The 26,775-nt window shown below is 36.3% G+C and overlaps 1 protein-coding gene across 1 annotated transcript; it reads left to right on the forward strand.

Moving 5' to 3' along the window:
- The first annotated feature begins 318 nt into the window (after positions 1–318).
- On the forward strand, positions 319–26,775 carry C12H18orf63 (chromosome 12 C18orf63 homolog). The gene is made up of 12 exons (XM_046024372.1): positions 319–452; positions 2,142–2,220; positions 4,424–4,480; positions 7,006–7,117; positions 7,908–7,949; positions 9,493–9,569; positions 15,380–15,489; positions 16,513–16,609; positions 16,723–16,808; positions 18,451–18,634; positions 25,532–26,548; positions 26,719–26,775. Exons 1-12 carry the CDS (start codon positions 319–321, stop codon positions 26,773–26,775), a joined length of 2,052 nt encoding a protein of 683 aa, XP_045880328.1.

Here is a 26,775-nt window from a genome sequence, read left to right on the forward strand (position 1 = left end):
AGTCGCCCCACTGAGTGTGGAGCCAGGCTTGAGCTCAAGCTCACAACCCTGAGATCATGATCTGAGCCAAAATTAAGAGGCAGTTGCTCAACCAGCTGAGCCACCCAGGATAAACAATTCTTAACGGTAAAATGGTAATGATATTTAAATGCTAAAATCTGCTAATTTGTTTTTATTGCCTTATCCCAATACAACATCAAATATTCTGTGGTGGGTTCATATTAAAACCCTTTGATAAGATAGTTCACTGCTATTTTATTGCTGTTTGTTTATTTTTAAAGGCCTGACAGAGGTGAGACATTCAGTCAACAGGAAAATATGAATGATTCTAGGCAGCAGTCACTGTTCTTCATCACATCTCCAGATTTACACAAACTCTGTGCTCTCAGGATAATATTGAGTAATGAAGTGGCTGATACTGAGATTAGAAGCACACAAATGAAGATGTGCAGGTAAAAAATCCATTTTATAAGTAAGGCTTTCTAAATTTTTTGAGACCTATTAGAGCTGTTTCAGAAGTATCTCCTTTACAACAAAATACTCTTTTATTTAATCTGTGTATATAACTTTAAATAAAGGAATTCAGTTTTGTTCTGACCAGATATATTGGATTACATTTAGGGAAGGACTTAAATTATCTGTGATTGAGTGTCACATTACTGAATTTTTATATTTGTGACTTCTCATGTGATCTTTTTGAATTTTTTATGGACGTTGATAAATTAGATCCTCAAAAACTTAGAGGTAGAAATGAATAAATAAATATTTACAGAGTATCTGGTGTTTATGAACACTTTAGGAGATACTATAAGCATTTTAGATTAATGCAGTTTCTTAATTTGCAGGTCAACATAAGATAATTTCTGTAGAGTATTTCTCCAAGAACTATTTTGAAATGACTGACCCAAGATTGATTGAAGCCTAAAGTATAACTCCATGATTGCTAAGAACCCACCATTTATTAGTCCCTTAAATTGTTTGAGTCAGTCAAAGAACAATTCTTAGAATACAGATAATATCTGTAACTGAATTTCTTGGAGAGGAACAAACACAAGATTGCTAGGATCCAGAAATAAAGAAGATGCTCTTGGGGGTGTCCTCCCATTTTGCTCTCATTTACAAAAGTTTTCTTCTCCCCATTGTATAGTTTCCCAGTAAAGTACATCCAGGAACCTGTATCCTTTGTGCTAAGGTATAATTTGATACTTACTGGACATTTACCTGTGACTCCTTTGAGAAACAAATGGGTGAGAAACCTGAGATTTTCTCCTGTTTACCCTCAAATTGAAGGTGGCCATGCTCACAGAGTGAGGTGTCTTGATTCATTGTAGGCATTGTAGGCTTAGCTACGTCAAACAAAGGCAGGCCTTGCAAAACCAGGTATCTGCTGCATCTGGTTCTGCACCAGGGGTCTTAACAGAAACAGACGTGCCCATCTAACTTTTTGAGGTAACCCCTCCCCACTACATACTCTTTATTTTTTTTAAAGTTTGTTTCCTTGATACTAATTTTGAAATTTTTCGTGTGTTTTATCCACCTTTTCCTTGATCTTTGAAACTAAATTCTTGATGATAATTTGAATTGTGATTTCTGTTGTGAGTTCATTTGGCTGTTGAATACTAAAATGAAACCACTACCTACTTCATTTAGGCTTGGAAAAAATTTCTTTTTTGAAGGAAAAGCATCTAGTTAGTCGTTCTAGCTTTGAAGTAGTTGATAATTTCACTGATAGATAAATCCTTAGACTCTTGCCTCCTGACTGCCACTTTAAAAAAGGAAAATAGGAGTTAGAAGAGCTGGATTCGTAACAACATTAAGATATCTTCAAGTCTCTCTTTGGACAGAAATGGAATTTTAAATGAGAAATCTAGGTTCATGGATGAAAGAGATTGAGAAAATGAGATGCAAGGATGACATTCATATCAATATCTGAAAGCTTATAACATTCTTAAATCTTGGCTGTGTGGCTAAATGTTCAAGTTACCATGTTAAGTGTGGGGAAAGATATAGAAGTCTTTATAGCATAATCCTTCCCTAGGAAAAATGTAAACTTTTGAACTAAGCAATTTTCAAAATGTTCTGATAAAGTAAAATCAGACAGAAGGCAAGTCCACTTAAAATTGTATGTTTCATCTCTACAGGCAGTTGCTGTGTTTGCATCAAGATATTCTTACATCACCTGTGCCTGGAACATTAAGCCAAATTTGGGTAGTGATGGCGGTTAGTATTTTAAAATTTTATGAAGTCTTATTACTAATTATTGGGAGCAATATTGATAAACAATAATTCAGGTATTAATTTTAGCTCAAATTGAAGGTGGTTTATGAACCCAAATTACCGTGTTACAGTTTGATTGAACCATTTATAGACTTTAACTTTGGTATACCTGATGTTTAAAATTCATTTTTCTGGTTCTAATTTAATACTTAGTTTGTCACAAGTGCTAAGATCAAGACTATCAATGAATAAAATATAACATAATTTAAAGAGCATGGCCTTAATCTTTTTTTAAAATTTCATTCTTTAGAATTCTACTTAATATGAAGGAAGAAATTTCCTATTCCAATACATCTCCAATTTTTTTAAAGAACTTAGATCAACAGTTTATTTATTTATTTACATTAAACTTGACATTTCTTCTTTATTTCCCCCCAATATTTGTTTATCTATTTAAGAGAGAGAGATTGTGCTCATGCTTGCACGCACACACAGAGGGAAAAGGAGAAGCAGACTCCTTACCAAGCAAACAGCCCAGCATGGGGCTTGATTCTGGAACTCTGGGATCATGACCTGAACTGAAGACAATGCTTAACTGACTAACCCACCCAGACTCCCCAACAGTTTTTATTTTTAATTTGGAAATTTTATTTAAAACAAAATTTTTAGGGATGGCTGGCTCAGTCAGTTAAGGTTCTATCTTTGGTCCAGGTCATGATCCTAGGGTCCTGGAATCCCAGTCCCACACTGGGCTCCTTGCTCAGCAGTGAACCTGTTTCTCCAGTTGCGCGCTGCTCCTCCTGCCCCTGCATGTGCTTTCTTTTTCTGACAAATAAATAAATAGTCTTTATAAATTTTTAAAAATTTACACATAATAAAACTACAGTAAGAAACCTATTTCCCAGTGCTGTATGTCACTGGAAATGATAATGAAAAGCCAAAAATCTTTATAAAAATTATATTATCCTCAGATTTTTATCAAAAATCTTTCTGAAAATCCTCATATTCTGAGATTTTAGTTCTTCAGAATCCAGGGAAATGAACATTTATTAATACTAACAAGCCATCAAAAAATCTTTGGTTCCTTTATTTTTCTTCTAAGTTATATTGTTACATATTCATCTTTTATTTTCTCATTTTTATATTATTTTTAAGAAAAATAAGCTGTTGATGGACAAGTAAACACTATTACCTCTTACTTGTGTTCTTCTCTATCTGCAAATCTTTATGGAACAGGGGGAATTTTCTTTCAGAGTTCTTGTAAATTCAAGCATCCTAATCTTAGCAAGAATATTAAATGAAAAGTAGCCATCTAAAAATGTGTTTTGCTTTCTTTAAGTATTATATATCATAAGATTTTTGAAAATATTTAAAGAAAATTGGATTTTTATACATACTATTTTAAAACTTGCCTTTCATTTCTCCTTGAACATCCTCTCCTGGATGTTGTTCTGTTTCAGTACATACATCTTATCCATTGTTAAGGCTGTCTAATATTTCATTGTATGGGTGTATAATAATATTTTCTAATGCACATCTGAGTTTCTAGTGGTACTTCTACAACACTTTAGAAGGCATCATTGAAATTATATAGTCTTTATTTGGTAGTTTCTGTGGGTTAAATTTCTAGAAGTGCAATTGCAGTACATTTTAAACCAAAATCTAAGTAATGCTATTCTCTGAAAAGCTTGTACTAGATGGCATCTTAATAGTATATTTAGAGAGACAGTATTTCCACATTCTCATAAACACTAGATATTAACAACCTTTACACATCTCCCAATCTCTTAGGTTAAAAATAATACCTTCTTTGATTTCTATTTCTTTCATTGGTTAGTTGAAACACTTTGGCCTTTTGAACTCTCTTTTGAGTTCACATTTGTGTCCATTTTCCTTATCCATGCCTAGAAACTTGTTAAGAAAGGTGTTAGATATCATATGAAATTTATTAGCCTTTTCCTTTTCTAGGTTCATGTCACTTTCAGATAGGCTTTCCTCATTTTGAGAATGTACCCACATGTTCTTTTTTAGGGAGAGAACAATTATCACTTGCTTCTCCAAGACATACAAGCTATTAGGATGATAGCCTGATGATGGGTCAGCTGCTGTAGAATGTTTAAATTGTTTATGTATTGCATTATTTAACAATGTATTTGTGTTAAGTAATTTTTATAAATGTGGATTTTTTGTTGTTTTGTTGTTATAGATACCATTTTATAAAGCTGGGAAACTTAATGCCTATATTGAAAAATCTGGAGCTAGAGTAAGTTTTTAGAAGTTTAATAATTCCAAATACTATTTATATTGATTATGTATTCAATTTTTTTGTCGGCAAACAAAAATTAAAATGTCTTTCTCATATGATATTGCTTTCTGTGAAAGAATCACCTTTTTAGTTTTTAGAGTTTCTATAGAATTTTTATTTCTTCCATAAAAACTTAGTAAAATTCACCAAATTATCTGGGCCTGGCATTTTCCTTGTGGGAAGGTTTTTGACTACAATTTCAATGTCTTTAATAGATTATAGTATTATTAAAATTATCTATTTCAAGGAATGTGTCCATTTCACCTAACTTGATACATTTATTGACATAAAGTTGCTTATAATACCCCCTTAATTTCCTTTACTGTAGAGTCTGTAGTTATGTCACCTGTCTCATTCCTGATATTGGTGTCTTGTCTTTCTGTTTCCTCCCTAATCAGTCTTACTAGAGGCTTAGCAAGCTTACTGATTGCAAAAAACAAGATTTTGGTTTGGTAGATTTTCTCTGTTGTCTTACTATTTTGTATCTCATTGTTTTTCATTTTTTTATTATTACTTTCTTATGCTTACTTTGGGTTTATTTTGCTCTTTTTTTTTGTTTCTTAAGGTGGAAACTGAAGTCCTTGATTAGAGAACTTTCCTTTCTAATATAGAGACATTTTGTGCTCTAAATTTCCTCCTACGTATGTGTTTGTTTTGATTTTCTTCAGTTCAAAATGCTTTCTAATTCCCCTTTGATTTCCTCTTCGAACTGTGGGTTAGTTAGAAGTGTATTATGTAGTTTCCACATATCCAGGGATTTTCCAAGGATCCTTCTATTGTTTTCTAATTTGATTGTGACTAGAGAACATGTTTTATATAGCTTGAACTTTTAAAAATTTATTGAGACTTGTTTTATGGCCCAGAATATGGTCTTCCTTAGTAAATATTCCTTGTCTACTTAAAAACAATGTGTATTCTGCTGCTGGGTCAGGTAGTCTAGAAATGTTAATTGGATCCCCGCTGTTGATAGTGTTATTAAGCTACTATATTTTTCTTATTTTCTACCTGTTTTATAAATTATTGAGAAAACATGGTACAAAATTTGGCACTGACTTTAGCTGCAGTGGTCAATAGCACCATCTTTGTCCTGAAAGGCCTCCAGGTCATGGATCAGGATGGTTATTGATGACAGAATTGCCCTACATTTCCTCCTTGTACACCAAGGTTGAATGTATGTTGATACATTCTACTGTATCTGGGTTAATACCTCCGTCCAAGCAGAAAGGTCAGTACAGAATCAAGGAGAAAGCCATTTGGCTTTCTAACAAAGATCCTGATAGTTTATGGGGTTCATTCAGCCATTTAGGGCTGAGACCTTGGGTTCATGTTTGAGGTTAGTGGTACAGGTTGGCTTCATCCTGCTGCCTGAAATCCTATTGATAGATAGCATCCTTAATTAAAATATCTATGAAACAGATTGAACAGATTTGTCTTCTTCACTGCCAGCAAAGTAGTTATCCTGGGAAAATTCACCAGAAACTAAAATAGTACAAAAATGAGGGGTGAATGATATTGGGAAACAGGTCTCCTTGGCTCTCTCATTTTTTCTGCATATATCACTAAGAGTGGCAATGGCTGCATTTTCTTTTGGACTGTATTTACAAGGATATTTGTATAGAAGAAAACCTTGGTTCTTTTCCTAGCTCTGTATATTTTCTTATATGTGTGTGGCTAATCCATACTCAGCTGGTGACTCAAGAGGGACTCTACTGATCTCGGAGTTTGCTCTCTGTGCAGCTCTCTCACCTCTATAATGTTTTGCCCCCAAAACTAGCTCCCTAGTCCTCCTGGACTCTCAGCTATCCTGTCAACTAAGATAGCCCACTGGGTTTTCCAGGATTCTGCCTCCCTGAGCCTAAAAACCCTCTTTAATCGATATATTGGGGTCTGAATATAAGTTTCCCATCTCTTAAGGATTGCTATTACTTCTTGCTAGATGTCCAGTGTCTTGTGAACCACTGTTTCATGTAACTTGCTCAATTATTGCTTAGTTACCTAAAGTGGGAGTATAAATCTGGATCCTATTACTTTTTATTAGTCAGAAGTTAAAGTCTTGATTTTAAAAAATACTCTACAGGTAGAGATAGTCTGCTGGTTTCATGTGTGCTCATGTAAGTAATTGTTTTCTGATGTTGAACTAGAATGAACAACAATGAAAACCGTAATACAGTTCTTTGCAGAGCTGAATACGAAGTATAGTGTAGGGTCCTAACACAGGAGCTCTAAAACTTTAGGCTTATTGGGTTAGGATAAGGAGGAAGAAACTGCCATTGTAGCATGCTAGTCTTCATGGTTTCAAAGCGACTATGTTCTAATACTAATTAACTTTAGAACCAGAAAAGATTAGCTGTAGTGATGACTATAACTCATATCCAAAATAACCCATGTGTTTGGATGGTGATCTAAATACACATTTTCCTTGAGTTTATAGGACATACCAACTGCTATAAATTTGCCTATGTTTTGTTCTTTAATATGTTTAGGTAGAGGCTCCACAAAGAGTAATTCCTGTAATTCTTCAAAACTGCCTTTCATATTCACTCACAGCTAGACTTGCTCCAGCCTGGAACAAAACTGGCCATCTCTTGGTGCAAGGTGACTTTATCTCTTTCAGTCATTGGGGGTTTCTGAATTAGATTACCTCAATTCTGTGCATCTGTTTTAAATTTCAGGATATATTATTTTTAGGGAATAGTGGTTTTTTTTTTAAGATTTTATTTATTTATTTGACAGACAGAGATCACAAGTAGACAGGGAGGCAGGCAGAGAGAGAGGAGGAAGTAGACTCCCTGCTGAGCAGAGAGCCCTATCCCAGGACCCTGAGATCATGACCTGAGCTGAAGGCAGAGGCTTTAACCCACTGAGCCACTGAGGCGCCCCTAGGGAATAGTTTTTAAAGCATAGCCACTGCTAAGCCTTCTCAGGCAAGTCCACAACAACATAAATGTCATCTTTTTACCTGAGATGATATCGAGAGGCCTGCTGATGGTTTTTCAAAGAATTTTTTAACATTATGTAATACTTGATATTTAGAAAGGAATAAATATAAGTTATGGTGCATTATAATACAATGAATACAAATTACCAAAAACTGTTGGAACCAAAAGGCTATTCTGGATTTTGTGTTGAGGTCTGACCATTTTCTAAGAATTTGATGCCAGGAAATAAATGTTAGAAGGAAGAATTAGGTATTTGTCCTTTTAATTGACAAGATAATTTTCGAGTGGTTATATTTTTTCTCTGAACTGTCTTTAGGTTATTCCTTTGTGTAAAACTGCATTTTAAGGTATTTTCCTTGGCTTTGATAATTAAACATAAAAGGTTGTATTTATTAAGCATGATTTATAAGTTATAATAATATGGAATACCTTATGAATTTTTTAAGGAAGAGAATTTCTTTCTCAGATGGGAAAGCAAAGTGCTGTTGGTAAGTAAAAATGCGTAAGTAAATAGATAAAACGTTAATCTAGTTAATAGTCATTAAAGAAAAAATGTTACAGATTGGTGGGTTGTTACAATTTTGATGATTATCAGAATATAATCATGTATTATTATAATCACAATTTTATCCAGGACATCCTCTCTGGGCCACAGTATATGTTCTTATTTATTAAAAAAAAATCACTTTTCTTAATTGGAATAAAATCTATATTTTTAATATCTCTACTTAATTCAAATTATTACTCTGAAGAAGTTAAATTCTGCAAGCATTTGTAATGTATAGTTTCCAGAGTCATATCATTGAAAATTCTTTAGCACTGTTGTAAATAAAAGATGTATTTCTTATGAGAACATAGTTCTTCTTTTCCTTAAAAGAAAAAAAGATTGTCTGAAGAGATAAAGATGATCTAAAATACACACTTTATAGTATGGTCTTATTCTTTCATTGATAAGCATGGCTGTTCAAGTAGACCTGTTCCTAAACAGTAGTCCACAGATAGCAGACAGGTGGAAATCCTAAGCCCAAGTAGACATTAATCAATCATGCTAGCTTTCACCACAGTCTGGGCATAGCCTTAAATCCTGAGCTACCACCTATAATCCACAACTATTTAGTTTGAGTTGACTTTCAGGCCGAAGCTTATTTGCCCTCCTTCCTCTAGTTTTATGTTTAAACTGGACGTGACAGTCACTGTGCTCTTGCTCTAGGCAAATGGGTTCATTACAGAAATTCAGTTTCATCCTCAGACACTGTCAAGAGACTATTGATGTCAGAGGTTAAAGATAAAAGTTGAGAAGAGCAAAACTCTTCACTCTTGTGTTAGAATTTTTCTTTTAGTTTTGCCAAATATAACATTCTCTAGCAGAACTGATAAATTATAAGTGTATATAGCTCATTGGATTTTCACAGACTAAACATATCCTCATAACCGGTTCTCCAATCAAGAAGAACATTACCAGTACCCCAGGAATCCCCTCATGCTTTCTTTCAGGTACTACCTTTTCCCAAGATGACCACTATCTGACTTACATAAGTAATTCTAATTATGAGAAAGCAAGGTAGGAGCCTTGGCGCTCTATGAGATCTGTATGGTATCTGCTGGTTTATTGATGGGCATTTGTTAGGAAAAGACTATAAAGTTAGGAACTGGGCATGGCACCTCTCCCAATTTAAGAAGACAATGTCCATTTTCCACATGTAATAGAAATCAGGCTTGTAAAAATACTTGTTGAATTTTTGTAACTGTGGGATGTCTCATTATTCTTATTGTATATAACCCTGCCCTGTGACCTCCCCAACACATACATGTCCATATTTCCATTTTGTTTCAGGCCTCTTTCTCATCTGCAGACTCTCAGACATTACTTGGTGATTTTTTTAGATTTTACCATGTGAGGAAAATTTACATATTCTTAATTGAGTTTCTAATGTGAATAAATTAACTTAAAGTTATTTTTTATTAAAATATTAAACTTAATAAAATGGAGTAATAATTCAGAAAATTCACAGTTAAATATTTTATTTTCAGTATTAGATGTCAATGTAACCGAAACTCAAGTTTGTCTAAGTATAGAAGCTTATACAATCAGACTGCCATTACCTGAGGTACCATGTATTTTTATTTCTATAATTAACTTTGCTATATTTACTATATACTTTATTACCAACATACTAATAGATTTTAATTTTTAACGAGTGATAAGATTTTTTTATTATCAAAATCCATATTATTAAATGCTTGACATGTTGAAATTGTTCTAAATCTGTTTACTCAAAGAAAACATCATTCTGTCGGTTTAACATAGATTTTTTTTTTAAGATTTTATTTATTTATTTGACAGAGAGAGATCACAATTGGACAGGGAAGCAGGCAGAGAGAGAAAGAGGGAAGCAGGACCCCGCTGAGCAGAGAGCCCGATGCGGGACTCTATCCCAGGACCCTGAGATCATGACCTGAGCCGAAGGCAGCAGCTTAACCCACTGAGCCACCCAGGCGCCCTTAACATAGATTTTTAAAAAAATTTTTTAAAAGACTGTATTTATTTGAAAGAGACAGAGCATGAGCAGAGGGGAGGGGCAGAGGGAGAGGGAAAAGCAGACTCCCCACTGAGCAGGGAGCCTGACTCTGAGCTCTGTCACGGGACCCCAAGATCATGACCTGAGCCAAAGGCAGATACTTAGCCAACTGAGCTACCCAGAGCCCCTGACACAGATTTAATCATATCATTCTCTTGCTCAAAAATCTTTTTAGATGGCAGTGGAGACTCTCCACAACCCTGCACTGCCTCAGCACTCACTTCTTGCCTCTTTTCTCACCTTCAAATATTAAAAACACTGTTTCAGTTCATACTAAATGTAATGTCCCGTCATTAGCACTCTGCTAGCATTTTTTATACTTGTAAAAAAATATATATGTAACACCATTTGCCTTCTTAGAAGGATAGGTCTTTTATTGTACTAATTCCCATAGTACCCAGCATAGAAACTTACACATCAATAGTAACTCAATAAATATTGTTTTCCTTCTTCTGTGACAGTGGTTCTCAGTGGAGGGGGGTAGAGAAGGAAATGAATGACTTTGTTCCCCATGAGCCATTTGGTAATGTCTGAAGAAAAATTTGGTTATGACAAAGGGAGAGGGGCATTTAATGGTTTGAGGCTGGGGATGTTGGTAAAAAATCTTACAGTGCACAAGACAGCAACCCCATCTCCACCCCAGCAAACAGTTTCTAGCCCCAAATTTCAGTAGTGTCCATATGAGGCAGATGACTCCTCCTTTGCTTTGAGTAACCCTTTTATTAGCTATTCATCCTGCCCATCCTTTAAGGGCCAGCTCCGATGCTATTCCATTCATATTTCTCTTTAACTTTAATTCTTTGATTACCTGCTATGTTGAGGCAAGAGACAAGTCAGAAATAAATAGGATCTGCTGTCTGGCCCTCAGGAACTGTGTAAGCCAGTAGGGAAAATGACCTGCATAAAAATAAGTGGAATGGGCAGCATGACATGAATATCTTGATGAGGAACCTTTCCAAGGCTTGGACTCACTGTGACCTCCCAGCCTCTTTTGAACCTTCCTTCTATTCTGCACCATGCTCACAACAACATAAAACATTGTATGTTTAGAATGATACTCATTTTATATCCCCAATTTACTTCATAATAAGCTTCTTAAAGACTAATATCATGTTTTACTGCCCTTTGAGTTTTCTACAGATGAGACTTGTGCTTTGTATATCTGAGTTTTGAATCAATCAGAGATTGAAAAGAAGAATAAGACATATAGTATATGTGCTGCCGAAGCGAGCACAGAATAAGACATATAGACAACAGAATACTGTCTTTATTACTAGGATGAGAATGTAATTTATGGTCCCAAATGGATACTTTTGAGAGTGAAAGGGACACTAAGGAGATACTGGTCCAACATATATGAATTGGGGTATGTTAAAAATAAAATCAAAGCAACTAAAATTATATTTACTGAGTTCATTTTACATAAAAGACTAGTTTGTGAACCAAGAGTCTTCAAACTAACAGTGTAATGTGACTCAGAAGGGTGTTGTTGCAGGATAGCTTCTATAATGAAAATGTAGAAGGTATTTTATTTTCATAATGATTGGTTACAGTAATGGTGTTTTCCAAATGACGGGATTGGTTAAAAGTGATTATCTTACTCTTTTTTGGAAAACAATTTAAGTTTTATTTATGATTTTTAGAGGCATTTACAAGAAATAATTGAAGTTAAATTTCAGTTGTGTTATAGAATGAGCTAGATTAGGTTTTATGTGGCTTAACTGGTTTTGTCTGCTTAAGGAATTTTCAAGTTTTGTCTCCATTTTATTTATTTTAATAGACATATGGTCACGCCGTTTATTATTGAAAAAAAAAAAACAGTTATTAGAGAATGTGTCCTATCTGAACCCTAGAATTAGGCAGATTCCTCTCCTACTTGTGGGAGTAATGGAGACCCGCAGGCTCCCTTGGGAGATCAGGCACCATTTCCCATATGACAGAATGCAATACACAACTTTCTGCTAATAGGCCAGTTCCCAAGAGGAAGAAAAAGGAATTGCCCTGGTTTTATCAACCAGACAAGTCACCTGATCTGCCCTGGGGAAAAATGAATGGACAAAGAGACATCAGGAATATGTGTTAAAGCTTTCTCAACATGGAAGTAAACACCCGAAATGGAAAAGGTGTAATCCTCTCTTCTTCTCAACATTATATACTCAGTATACACTTACTCTGTTCATTTAAATTGATTGCCTAAATTATAATTGACTACCAGCTCCTCCAAATATCACTTTACCTAAATTGATATGGCATTTTTCATGTTCTGACCCATTAAATTAGCTGTAAAAATTAGTTCCAGACATGTCTATGTTCCTACTAAGCTGTGATCTCTTTGAGAGTCTAGGTTTTGCCTTATTTATCCTTGTTCCCGATATGGACTAAAAGATGCTGGGATTGAGTCTTCCTTTTATCAAAATCCAGTATTGGGTATAGGTCTGGTGAGGGGAATAAAGATGAGGAGGAAGAGGATGTTCGCCATTCTCTTCTTTCCAGTTAATCATTTACACTTTCATTCCCCTTGAGTAACTGAGCTGGGACAGAGGCTAAGTAACTTGCTCTAGGTCATAAAGGTATTAAGAAAGTGATTTAGGATTTAAGAGTTTTCCTTTTGACTCGGTTTTTTTCTGCTACATTATACTTCCTTCACCTAGTCTTAGGTGTCTTGACTCAAATTCATATGTCCCATAGAGCCTGACAGGAGAGGATATTTATTACGTAACAGTGTTTGGCAATATAGTACCAAACTAAGTATCATAAGAATTACATGACTTTAGGAGTTCAGGGAAAAAGGAGATATTTGAGGGAATTCATATTTGAAACTGTGGCATTATTTTCTACCCTTTCCTTCTTGAAATCATATCCTTTTTTGATATCTCTGAAACTGCATTATCCAGAATTTCCTACCACTTACTAATGATTCTCTCTTCTCTTACTGTACTTTAAGTGTTGCTGTTCCCTAGAGTCCCATTTTCAGCCCGCCTTTTTTTTCCTTAGCAGGTTCAACTCTTCCAGTGGTAACCCTATACAATTATCTCCCAAATATTCTCATATAGTTGCAATTTGTCCTTTCTCAGATATTTTCACATGAATGTACTAAAGGTGATCGGTCTCTGCTATGCCTGAAACTGAATTATTTGTCACCCTCAGTAGTACCAGCTAGGTTCTTCCTTGTATTTGCTCTTGGTTACTGGCATCAATAACCAATAAGTTAACTTGCTACAGATACAGAGTTATCCTTGGATCTCACGTCCTATATCCAGTCAGCCATTAATAGCCTATCTCGGTCTCTGAAATATCTTCCTCCCCTCCATTTCTGCTGCTCTTAAAGTTTCTTCTGTTGTCTGAACTATTAAAATGGTTTTCATATTGGTCTTCTTTTTTTTCCCTTATTTTTCCTCGAATTCTTCTTCACAGTATCAACAGAGTTCTCTTTCTAAAACAGATGACCCCAACCTAAATATCTCTAGTTAATCTCAACATTGCCTAGAGCAAATAAAGTCCAAATTCTTTAGCCTGATATTGTAAGAAAGAAGGGATATTTATTGAGTAACTTGTTAGTGTAAGTCTGTTCAGAAAGGGCACATTATAAATATTTTTAAAGTAGATATATGTAAGAGGTTAATTTTCTTTTGAGGCATATGGGTAGTTAGCCAGTCTTCAGAAAAATCTATGTTGAGAAAAGCCAATATAGACATTAAGTGTTAGTACTTAAGATGAAAATCTCTGCAACAATTTGCTTGAGTCTCTGAATAGAAAATAGCCAGAAGGATATAAACTCAAGCTATGTAAGTGGGTGTATATGAGAACCCATAAACTGAATATTTGGACATGATACCTACCCGCTCTGAATTCAATTTTAGGTTCTGTTTTCCCTCAATCTATTCATTCACCTGCAGTCAGTCTTTCCTGACATTCACAGCCATCCCAACACTGACCATCCTTTTCTTTTTTTAGATTTTATTTTTTTATTTGACAGAGAGGAGAGAGCTCACGTGCACACAAGCAGGGAGAGTTGTAGGCAGAGGGAGAGAGAGAAGCAGGCTCCCCACTGAACAAAGAGCCCAACGTGGATAGGGTTGGATCCCAAGACTCTGGGATCATGACTGCAGCCAAAGTCAGACCCTTAACTGACTGAGCCACCCGACAGTTCATTACCATCCTTTTCTTTGGTCACACAACTTCGCTCTTAAGGACAACTTCGCTCTTAAGCACAGTATATCACAGGGCAAGATTTATCTCGTGTGCACAGGACAGTTATGCATCCTTACTCACGCTTCTCATCTTAGCTTTCTTACCTCACAACATAGCCAGCAGTTCTAATCTTCTTATTTCTGCATTCGTGTTTTTCGGCTCTGCCTTGCTTCCTCATTTCCATTAGTTTCAATAAATGCTGTAAGAATTCAGGGAAGGGACAGTCACTGAACATAGAGGAGATGGGTTTACCTCTACTCCTGTAAGGCTCTTATTGATAGAACTCAGATAAATCACAGGAAGAGCAGTGCTTAAAGCAAATGTTTTGTTATTTATGACTTGTCTAGGCAATAAAAAAAAAAAAAAAGGCCAGCTTAGTTGGTTTTGTTGAAAAGCAGTACTAGAGAATGAAGTTGGAACATTATTTCCCAAAAGCCATGTGATGATAGGTTAAAAAGAGGTTGAGGGATTATGAAGCATTCGTTCTGATCATAACACAGTGTCTTCTTAGGAGGAAATTAATACTTCACTTGAAGTCTCTCTTTATCTTTGATTCACTGTATTAAAATGCCCCACAGGGTAAGGAAACAGTAAGTGGAAAAGGATTGTTAAACTATAAGCTTAAGTACCCTGCAGATAGGGCACCTGAGGACAAGAGGAAAAGCATTCGATGAGAACGAAAAGGAACACAGAAAGGGAATAGTGGCTCTGTGCTCTCCCTTCCAAAGAGCAAATAGAGGAACAATGTCCAAACTTATTGTCCAGTAAAAAAATAAAAATAAAAAATTAAGGCACTATTGTTACAAAATGTAAATACCTTCCTTTAGAAGGAATTTGGCTTCCTATAAACATAAGAGTTGAAACAAACTATAAACATAAATCCTATAAACAAAGAGTTGAAAACCAGTTGAAAAGTATGAGAGAGGTTCAGGGTTGGAAAATGAGAGAAAGCGTGAAATACTTGATATATTGTACAGAGAGAAATAGGAAAAGCTGAAACATTGATTACATTATGTAAAGTGTTATGCACCTCCAACTTAAACTAAGCCTTTAAAATTACTTTGTAATTGACTGTGTTTGTGTTTCTTTTTGTTTGACAAATTCTTTTGATGTCTTACTTATACATTACATCTTATTTCTATTAAAAGCTGAGAGAATTTGGTATTTCTCAGAGTATTATAAAGGATTTTGATAATAACAAGAATGCTGTCATTGAAGGACATTCAATTTTAAGCAACTGGTGCTACGTTTTGCCAAGGTGAGATTTCAATTTGTGTCATCTGAGATGGGTCAAAGTTAGAGTTAGTTCTGTCTCATTTTGCTTCAACAATGATGTGTAGAAAAATATGAAGATATCTTTGAAATTGAATTTTTGAGAGTGATTTGTAACTTAAAAAAGATGTCGTACAAAGCCATAAATTTCCTGTATCAAATTACTAAAACAGTTTTTTTAAAAAGATTTTATTTATTTATTTGGCAGAGAAGCAGGCAGAGAGAGAGGAGAAAGCAGGCTCCTCGCTGAGCAGAGAGCCCAATGCGGGACTTGATCCCAGAACTCCAGGATCATGACCTGAGCTGAAGGCAGAGCCTTTGACCCACTGAGCCACCCAGGCACCCCTACTAAAACAATTTTATTATACACTTACATTTTTGTTAAATATAGTCTTTACAAAAGTAAAATTTCCAGATATCTCATTATGAAATTACAACTATTATAATAGTATCAGTAAAACCTTATAACTTGTGCATATAATTAATGATTCATTATCATTTTTTAGGAACTGTTTTAAGTTTGTACTGTCTTTAGGAGAAAAACAGCTTGTTATTAATATAAATAGGACTATTGGGATGAAACTTTAACCTGCTTAGGAAAAAGAGCTTTAATTAACTAACAGAATATGCACAATAATTTAATCATCAAGGCAGGGAAGAGGAAGGGAGGGAACAAAGATTTGACTCTGATTCATTTAACTCTTAACAGACTTTTCCTTAAAGTCTAAAAGTTATTAGGTATGCTTCTACATGGCAGCATTTACTAAACTTTATTTTGTGTTTATTACTGGCACATTGCCTTAATTCAGTTTAGTTTTTCTTAATAATTCTAGCTGTTAAGATTTAATATGATGGTGTACTTGGAACTAGGAGCAAATGATTAGTTTATTACTTACGTATTGATAGTGGCTTAATCTTTTTGAGTATTTTCTAAATTAAATTAAATAGTTAAATAAAATCATATCCAAGCACTGGTTCATAATGTTTTATCAACTCTTATTTTTTATAGTATGAAAAGGGGACAAATAATAAGTATTCTTCACACCACACCCCCTGACTGTCCTTTTCACTCATATGAAGATTTCCAGATGCACTGGGATGACCTGGTAAGGAAAAGAAACATGTATTATGTTAGAAGCTATTTCATTTTTGCTTCTTATAATTTAACCTAAGTTTAGGTTTCTCTTAAGAAAATTTCAGCTTTGTTTTTAATTTTTAGTATGGCTATCAACTTCCAGAAGATTGTGGAAATACTAAAATATACTGTAGCATCTACTTCAAAATGACAGGAGGAAGGATCTTCACATATCCTTTCACATGCCACTTACAAGAGAAGCCCGTTGCCAACCTCATGATCCAGTCTTACTCCTGGCTTTGATGTTGTCATCATTTCCAACCTTCTCTATGTCTAAATGAAACTGCATTCCCCCTACTTCTTGTTTCCCCGATTGAATGTTTGTTATCCTTAGACGTTTTCTGTTTTTGAGAATGAGCTTAATAATTATTTTTTTTCTCTTAAGCATCATTGCAACAATTTAGGCAACAAAAGGAGCTTTAGAGTAGACAGAAAAGTGTTGAGGTGCCTGGGTGGCTCAGTCCTTAGTCATCTGCCTTCAGCTCAGATCCTGATCCCAGGTTTCTGTTGATTCCATAATCCTGGGGTCAAGCTCCCTGTTCTGCGCTGTGCTCAAAAGGAAGCCTGCTTCTCCCTCTCCCACTCCCCCGCTTGTGTTCCTTCTCTCGCTGTCCTCTCTCTCTCTGTCAAATAAATAAATAAAATATTTTTAAAGACACGTTCACATCATTGTTAGTAGACAGTAAGAAAATCTTAGGATTCTCCTTAGCCAAGGGCTCCCTCCAGTGGTATTTTGGATATTATTGAAAGGGCAAAATATAAAAAATTAATCTTTTAACAAAGATTTTTGTCCATGCAAGATTATTTAATTTTACAGGCAAAATTTAGAAGATCTGACTTGCACTTAATGCACCCCAATGATTTAAGAAAATATCTGTCTTACCATTATTTTAAATAAGTTAATGATAATTGAAAGGTTAGGTGAAATCCTTAGATTGTAACTGGTACTGCTATCATGTTCCTGTCTCTATATTCTGAACTCTGATTCAAATTGGAAGAAGAAAGAGTCATAGTGTTCTTTTTCTCCATCCTACATTTCCTAACCCAAATCTTAATATAAAATTGAGGCTGACAGGGATCAACTACTCCCTTTCATTAGATACAAAGACATTATTCCAAGTCCTCAGAATGTTTTTCGTCAGAAATTTACTGCTCTCTTCAAAGAATTGCCTTTGGAGCTTGAATACACTCTATATATGTTGTTTCTTTGTATTAATTTTTTTTACAGCTTTTGGAGATGCAGCCTCTTTATAGTTTAGTATCAACACTTATTTTTGTAATCTCCAAAGGTTGTAGTGTCCTTCTTATGAATCATTTTTGGAATATCTTAGTCTGCCAGTCTATATAGAAAGCTCTATAATAAGGACACAATGAGCAATCTTGATTTTGAGTATTAAAATAGAATGAATCAAGATCCCTGTGATAAAACACTTTAAGTTTTGGAAAATATGAATTAACCAATATATGAAATAGTTAGGATTTATTTGTGTGTGCTTTTTTAACAGTTAATACTTTTTTAATTCCATAGAAATTGCTATCTCTTGGGGCACCTGGGTGGTGCAGTTGGTTAAGCATCGGACTCTTGGTTTCAGCTCAGGTCATGATCTGAGTCATGAGATCGAGCCCAGAGTCAGGCTCTGCACTCAGCTCAGAGTCTGCTTGAGATTCTCTCTCCCTATGCTCCTCCCTCTGTGTGTGTGTGCGCGCACACGTGTGCATGCTCTCTCTCAAATAATCAATCTTGAAAAGAAAAACAGAAATTGCTGTCTTTTGAGTACAAAACCTGTTCTACTGTTCTTTAACATTTCTCAGATACCCTCTGAGCTGCATCAGAAGTCAACCCATACAATTCTTTCCAAGGGTAGATTTGGAAGGTGTGTTGAAAGGTTTCATTTCAGACTTAAAATCTAAACTGCCTCATATCTGTGGCTTTCCCATAAAGATGACAACTAAACCATGCTACTACACACACGAACTAATGAAACCTCATGTACAGGTAAGAGATTTCATGCCCTACTGAGCTCTCTAAGACATAGTATGAACTTACCTTGGATCTCTTACTTTCTGTGAGGCATTATCTAACCCATTGTACTAGAATTCTTTTCTCTCAGTTCAGTGTTTCCTTAATGCTATTTGTTATTGTACTTGACCATATATCATTGCCATTTGTTGTCTTTTTTGTGTTTATCATGGAACTATAGTTATAGCTGTTTACTAGTCTCTTCTAATTTAGTGTGAGCTCCTGGAGGGCCCAGATCATATTCATTTTCTTATGCTAAGTTCCTGGTACAAAATAGGTGTTCATTATATTTTTTTCAATGAATAAATGAACTTATAGGGTAGTTTGGGAACATTTGTCTCATACAAATCCAAGTTAACTTGGAACTGCCACTTCATTTGAGTCTGCTTGATCAAAAAACCTTTGTATAGTTCCATTTATAGAAACTGAATTAGTTCAATAGCATTATTCCTTATAAGATGATATGCTGAGTAAAATCTTACTAAAAAAAGGAGTAGAAGCAATTAAGCAATACTGACAAGGAAAATATGCTGATGTATCTTCACACTTACTAGAATAAGATTTCTTTGTGAACAGATAATAAAACTGGACATGAAGTTTTAAAGAAACAAATATAAGGAGTTTAATTTAAAATTTTCAACAGTGACCTTTCTTATAAATGACAATTGTGTGTTTTTGTAAAGGAGAAAGACAAAAGTTTGAACAATTTGAGCAGTTTGAATTGTAATATGAATTATATTAATATTTCTGTGTCTGCTTAACCTTTTTTCTTGACTGGGTCCTCTGTTTATTGTAGTTTCCACTGCTCCAATGATTTCACATGGTGTTGACTTGCTATGAATCATGGCATTTTTTCAGCATTTGCTTCTATGCTAATTGTTTTATTCTCTTTATGATCCTCAACTAAAATTCACCAGAGCCAGGATCAGATAGGCCCCATTCATCTTTTCAGGCCAGGCTATATCTATGGTCTCTCACCGGCTAGTGTGTGGATTTGGTATCCTTGAGTCAAGGACACCTCATCTGAATGGTATAAAAACATGGCAGCCTAGATAGACATCAGGGCCAATAGGCAAGGCCATTTCCTAAGAGAATGCGAGGGGTGCCTGGGTGGCTCAGTCAGCTAAGCATCTGATTCTTGATTTCGGCTCAGGTCATGATCTCAGAGTTGTGAGATCGAGCCCCACATCAGGCTCGGCACTCATCAAGGAGTCTGCTTGAGGTTCTCTTTCCCTCTGCCACTCCCTCTTGCTTGCTCGCTAGCTCTCTTTCTCTCTTTGGAATAAATGAATCTTAAAAAAAAAATGTGAGTGGACAAATTCCAATCGATACCTTATGATAATGAATCTTAAAATTTTGCCCAGACATAACATTTTTAGTAGTTACTGCCAAGTCCAAATCTAAGGAATTTAGAAGTAAATACATCATTGCATAATGCATTTTTTATTCGATATACTTATCAAATACTTATTATTTATAGCCCATGTCTGTTTTAGAAATAGTAAATCTGGATAATACACTTGTGCAAATTTGCTTCTTTTTTTTTTAATATTTTATTTATTTATTTGACAGAGAGAGATCACAAGTAGACAGAGAGGCAGGCAGAGAGAGAGAGAGAGGGAAGCAGGCTCCCTGCTGAGCGGAGAGCCCAATGCGGGACTCGATCCCAGGACCCTGAGATCATGACCTGAGCCAAAGGCAGCGGCTTAACCCACTGAGCCACCCAGGCGCCCCTGCTTCTTAAAAGTAAAATAATACTTGGGGCATCTGGGTAGCTCAGTCGCTAAGAACCTGCCTTTGGCTCAGGTCATGATCCCAAGGTTGTGGGATTGAGTCCCATATCGGGCTCCCTGCTCAACAGGAAGCCTCCCTTTCCCACTCCTCCTGCTTGTGTTTCCTCTCTCGCTGCCTCTCTCTCTCTCTAATAAATAAAATCTTTAAAAAAGTAAAATCACACTTAATTGGAAATTCTGGTCTTTGTATTTCTCCTGACAATAAGAAGTTATCTTACTCAGTTTTATTGAGTGCCTCTGGGTGCCAGCTTCTTTTATGTGTATTATTTCATCTTCATCATCTTGGAATAAGGAAATTTCCCCCACTTTTTGCAGAAGAAATTAAAGCTCAGAGCATCCGAGTAATTTAAACATAGCCACACAGTTAAATACATTGCAAGCCCAGGTGTTCAGGCGTTTAACTAACTTTGACAAAGTAAAAACTTAGCCACTCTTGCGAGTGGCCTGGCAGAATAATGGTAATAATACAGTAAAAAACAAGATTTTTGTTGAGTTATGACTTCATAAAGCTCTGGTTTGTTAACCATTTAAGTATTTTAAGTTCCATGAATTATATATGATCTCATCTGCTGTTTACATTGTTCTTTTTATAGTATTTTTATAAATTTTGAATATAAACCTAGAGGTGTCACCCTTTGGGCTATTTACTATATTTTAGCAGTTGAAAGAATGAGTAAATAATACATCAACAGGATATGGGGCCAAACAAGCCCTTGGAAGTTATTTTCATCAGGTATGTTTCTGAGACAGATGAAGATGAAACAGGGTATGAATATAAACATATTTCAGACAACATTCTATATAAGTTTTATGTCAGAATGCAAGTGATTCTAATCTCATGTGAATCTATGTAGAATGAGTTTTTCTTTTGGAATCTCAAGTAGTAGATACATTATTTAAAAGTTACTACAGTGTGTAAAATGCAGGAGTCAAAAAATGGCTTAGTTCTTGAACGCTTTTTTCATCAAATGGAAAAAAAATCTATCTAAATATTTTAAGATGACCTACTTCTGATAAAACATCTCTTTGAGATAGAATTTCTTTCAAATTTAAGAATTGTTCTTCTCCCCATGGTCGCATCTGTGGGCAGGGAAAGGCTGTGTGGGGGGAGGGCGTTAGGTATATTTACCTAATTTGGTCGAGGAGAATGAGTGCCTTAAGCTGTTTCTGGACACATACAAAGACAGTGAGTTGGATACTTGGCTTCTGCTAACTCTGCAACTGAAAAACCAAAAGCATTCATAATTGAACTTTTGAGCAGAAACTGCAGAAGTATGGCTTTACCTTACTTCTTCCTTCCAAATAATGTGTGTGTCTGATTAGCTGATCCTAAACTGCATCCTGCACGCTAACGGCAAAGTAGAAAATGTCCATTTTAGATTTCCAGGCACCAGTTTAGGAAGGAACACCAGATGGAGGGAAGAATGGATGTTGAACTTCAGTTCCACCAGTATCCATCACACTGTCACAGCTGGGTAATGCAGGGCAGAGAGAGAGGCATTCGTTTCTTGACCTGGATTGGTCTGATGTTGGTGGTCTCTGCTCATGTGGTATCTTGACGAAGATGATGTATCAGGTTTTCTTCTAAGCTCCCTTGTTCAGAGAGTCTTCAGAAGAACAGCTGCATCCCCTCTTCATTGTCTGCAGAAGCACATGTCAATCTCTGTTTTGGTTTGAATTGTGTCTTCCTTGCCCCATATTCATGTGTTGAAGACTTAACTCCCAATATCTCGGGATTTTACCTTGTTTGAAATAAGGTCATTGCATATATAATTAGTTAAGATTAGGTCATACTGGAATAGAGTGGGCCTCTAATCTAATATGACTGGTATTTTTATATAAAGGGGAAATTTGGAGACAGACACATGTGCAAGGATACCATCATGTGACTGTGAAGATGGCCATCTCTGTCCAGGCCAAGAGGAGATGCTTAAAACAGATACTCTCTTCATGGCCGCAATCCTAACAACATCGTGATTTTGGACTTTTAGCCTCCAGAACTTTGAGGCAATACATTTTTGTTGCTTAAGCCCCTCAGTTATGATACTTGTTACAGTAGCCCTATCAAACTAATACAAACCCCTTTTCGATGAATGCTTTTTCATTCAGGCTAGCAAATCTCCAGGGGTTAGAAGCCAGCTCTTGTTCATTGGTCAACCTCTGTATCCCTTCACTCAGGGTCATAAAATCTGTCTGGATCTTCTGTGCCCTCTGAAAATTATGGGGAAGTAAAGAAAGGTGACTTCTTGCTCTACTGCCATGGGTAAGACTCCAACTTAAGAAATCTACAGACAAGAATTGAACCCTTCTCATCTGTTTTCAGTATCAACTCAAAACTCACCCAAGATTTTTCTTGGAGTCTTCCCATGTCTCCTGAGAAAGGTCAGGGTGAGAGAAAGAATACTGTTCTCTATGGTGACTATTTTTCTGAAATCCTTTCTCTGCATAGTTCAGGCTTAGAGTGGCACGTGATCAGAAAAGGTGGAAGTGAAGCAAGAGCCTTGTTTACATTTGGGAAGCCTATGTGAGGCCTGAAAGACAACTCAAACCCCTGGGGATTTGCTATGGCACCTTGTTAGCTGGTGTGGAGTAGGAACTGGACTGTGGTTCCTTCATCTCCTACTATACATTCTCTTTAAGTCTCTCTAAAACCTGTATTAGAGTTTTGTGCAGCTTCATCGCGTAGTGCAACTAGTGCTTTGGTAGGTCGCCTATACTGTGACAGTGGGGGCTTGAGGATTGTAAGAGATGATGTGAGTTCTGGCTAGAAGCAGCATGCTTTCTGACATGTACTCCCATTTTTCAAGACTGTCCGTCGACATGCCCTTATGACCAGTGACAACCCTCATACTATTTCAAGGTAGACGGTCTGTGTTCCCTCCTCCTGGGTCTGGGCTGTGACAGACTGTGACAGAGGTGGTGCTGCATGACTTCCATGGCTATAGGTCAGGTGGAAGCTGTCTCTTCGGGACGCATGCTGTGGGACCCCAGACCACGTGAGGGGCTGCCTGAAATTAGTCCAGTTTACAACCAGCATCCAGCATCACACACGAGTGAGGAAATGACGTCAGCCCCAGGGTCTTCTCACTACAGCTCCATGAGAGAGTCTGAGCTAAACCAAGTCAGCTCCCAGAATTGTGAGAGCGAGGACCTAATTATTGTTTTGAATCACGAAGTTTTAGTGTGATTTGTTCTGCGTAATAACTGGATCACTCACTCTTTCTTTGCCTATTTCCAACTCATATCTTTGAGCGCTCTGCACCTCTCAGCTCTGCTCAGTAACTGAACCTCCCATAGTGGAGAGAGGCAAGCCAATTGTTCTGATTTGCACAATATTCCTAGCAATTTTAAAAATTTTATTTCAAGTTGTGACTGTTTTTGATGTCGGAGGATGAGAAAAGAACTCTCCATCCCATGTTTCACATTATTGGCACATGTCACTTCTTTACAGACTCTAGGACTCAATAGATACATATTTTACTAGACTGTAAATACTTCCATCAACGGGTGAATGGATCAACAAAATGTGAGATTTCTATACAGTGAGATATTATTAAGGCCTAGAAAGGAAATTTTGTCCCTTGCTACAGTATAGATGAAACTTGAAAACATGCTGAGCGAAATAAGCCAGACACAAAAAGACAAATATTGTATAATTCCACTGGCCCTAGAGAGGGCAAATTCATAGACCTAGAGAGTAGAATAGAGGTTCCCGGGGTCTTCAGGGAGAGAAAACTGGAATTGTTGAAGACTACAGAGTTTCTGTTTGGAATGAAAAAAAAGTGGTAGAAATGATAATGGTGATGGTTATTGAACAACAGGAGTTCAATAAGGAATTTACTCAATGCCACTGAATTGTATACTGAAAAATGGTCAAAATTAGAACTTTATGTTTTATTTATATTACAACAATTTAAAAAAAAAGAGACTAAACTCTTGGCTGTCTTTGAGTTGTCTGACTCTTCGAGTCAGTCGGACAAATTCTTGTTGAATTGTTACCAAGTACCAGCACTTTTTTAGACTATGAGAACACAAAACGATCAAGACACAGCCAGCCAGTGCCCTATAGTCAAACTCCTACTTACTCTTAAAGGCCTGGTATAGATGCAACCACCTCTTCCACTCATTTCATTTCTTGGAGCAAGCATTTTGTAGTAACTGTGAACGATTTAAGAATGTGAAGTATAGGGGTGCCTGGGTGGCTTAGTTGTTGACCAACCAACTCCTGGTTTCAGCTGAGGTCATGATCTCAGGGTCGTGAGATGGAGCCCTTCCTTGGGCAGCGGGGAGTCTGCTTAGAAGCCTCTCCCTCTGCCCCTCCCCCCACTTGTGCACTCATGAGCTCTCTCTATGATAAGTAAAATCCTCTAAAAAATGTGAAGTATATAAGAATAAATACATTGGGGCACCTGGGTGGCTCAGTGGGTTAAGCCGCTGCCTTCGGCTCAGGTCATGATCTCAGGGTCCTGGGATCGAGTCCCGCATAGGGCTCTCTGCTCAGCAGGGAGCCTGCTTCCTTCTCTCTCTCTCTGCCTGCCTCTCTGCCTACTTGTGATCTCTCTCTGTCAAATAAATAAAATCTTTAAAAAAAAAAAAAAGAATAAATACATCATGGTTCTTGCCCTCAAAGAATCTAGTATCTCCATAAGGTGGTGGAACACACATGCTCGTAAGAACACCACCTTTTACTACTGTTTTTTTGGTGACAAATACCTGATAGCATATTCTTAGGAAGTTGAGGGAAAGAATATAAAGAAAAAGGAAAGACATTGTGAGTGAGAGCAGCGCAGACCTATTAGGAGGACACTGGATAGCTAATGGTAGTTTTCATAGAATTTATATAGAACGTAGAACATATCTTCATCTAAAATATTTTGAAAGGTTTGTATCTTAACAAGGATGCAAACCATTAGAAGTGTATATGTTTCCTCAAGAAGGCTCGTTGGTTTTTGTGGGTTTTTTTCTGTATTATATATTGTAGTGTTACTTTATATTCTTATTTCGATATTTTATATATTTTTTTCTTTTCCATTAAGAACATTTTGACATTTTAAAAATTTCCTAATCTCTGTCCTTTCAGGAAAAAGTCAAGGCACCTAATCTGACCACTAAACAGATGTTCAGGTTCTCTCTGACTCAGGCCCCTTCCCCAAGACCTGCTGTGGCTGAGCGTCTTCTACCGTGTTCAGCAGTCATGCACCACAAGGTGGAACTTCCAGGCAGCCATCTGAAGAAGCCGGGGGTGTCCTCAACTCCGCACCTCCAGCAAGAAGCTATCCAGAACAGAAAGAAATCCCGGTCTGACAAAGCACCCCAAATACACTTGGAAGTACCAGAGCCCAACAGAGAAAAGATTCGAGTTCAAGGCACAAATTTTAGCTCCCAGAATAATACTGCCCCAAAATTCATACCAGTTTTCAAAAATCAGTCATTACAAATGAACAAAAATATCTTAGAACCTGGCAACCTGAAAAGAAAACAGCATGTTGTTACAGAATCTAAATTGTTTTCACTTAAAAGTAGCATGATGCAAAATGACAAACTGAACTTAGATCCAGCTGTTAGAAAAAGACCTAATCATCATATTCAGATGAATGCCAGAAATTTAAATCAGAATACTTGTAGACTACAAGAAAAAAACACTGGGTCCTGTGAAAATATGGTAAAATATCCCCCTTTTAATGAAGAATCATCAACTGTGAGTTTAAATAAAAGTAAATACCTGTCTGATAGTTCAGCATTTCAGATGTCAGGTAACAGTTCAGGTGTAATAAATAGTGCTGTTGAGTTCCAAGTAAATGGAAAAGAACATTTAACAAGCAAATATATAACACAAATTTTAGGGGAAGGACACAAGCCACGAAAAATAAGAAAACAACCACACATTTTTGAATCAGACACAGAAATGGAAGATCCCCAAGTACTACAGCAACAATCAGTAAATCAAAGTATAAAAGTTAATGTAAATGATCACAAACTGATAAGCAAAACAGCCCATAGGCCTAAAAGAAAATTGTGTCAAGAATCTTCAAAAACTTCAAAAAGACTTTATTCCAATACTCTGCATTATGGGCGGTCCAGTTTCTCTGGGAACAAGGTAAAAAAAAAATCTGGGGTATTTACCATATTGTAGACCTTTCAGACACCTAAATAAAGATTTAAATGATTTGTCCCAGATCATCTAGAAACATGAGAACCAGAGTGTCTGCCCTAACACAAGTCCAAGTATTAAGTTTAACCAAGTGTGATTCTTCATTCTGATTACAGATACCTGATGAGGACAAATCAAAAACTCAGAAATCTGTCATCATTCCTAAAGTTTAG

The sequence above is a fragment of the Meles meles genome, chromosome 12 (assembly GCF_922984935.1).
Source record: "Meles meles chromosome 12, mMelMel3.1 paternal haplotype, whole genome shotgun sequence".
Taxonomy (NCBI): Eukaryota; Metazoa; Chordata; class Mammalia; order Carnivora; family Mustelidae; genus Meles; species Meles meles.

Bases quoted from the DNA above. Each gene is read 5' to 3' on its own strand.
- C12H18orf63 (XM_046024372.1), top strand. From the start codon at position 319: ATGAATGATTCTAGGCAGCAGTCACTGTTCTTCATCACATCTCCAGAT. The intron at 7,118-7,907 runs GTGACTTTATCT...GAATTTTTTAAG, and splicing joins TGGCCATCTCTTGGTGCAAG to GAAGAGAATTTCTTTCTCAG. The intron at 7,950-9,492 runs GTAAGTAAAAAT...TTTTATTTTCAG, and splicing joins GGGAAAGCAAAGTGCTGTTG to TATTAGATGTCAATGTAACC.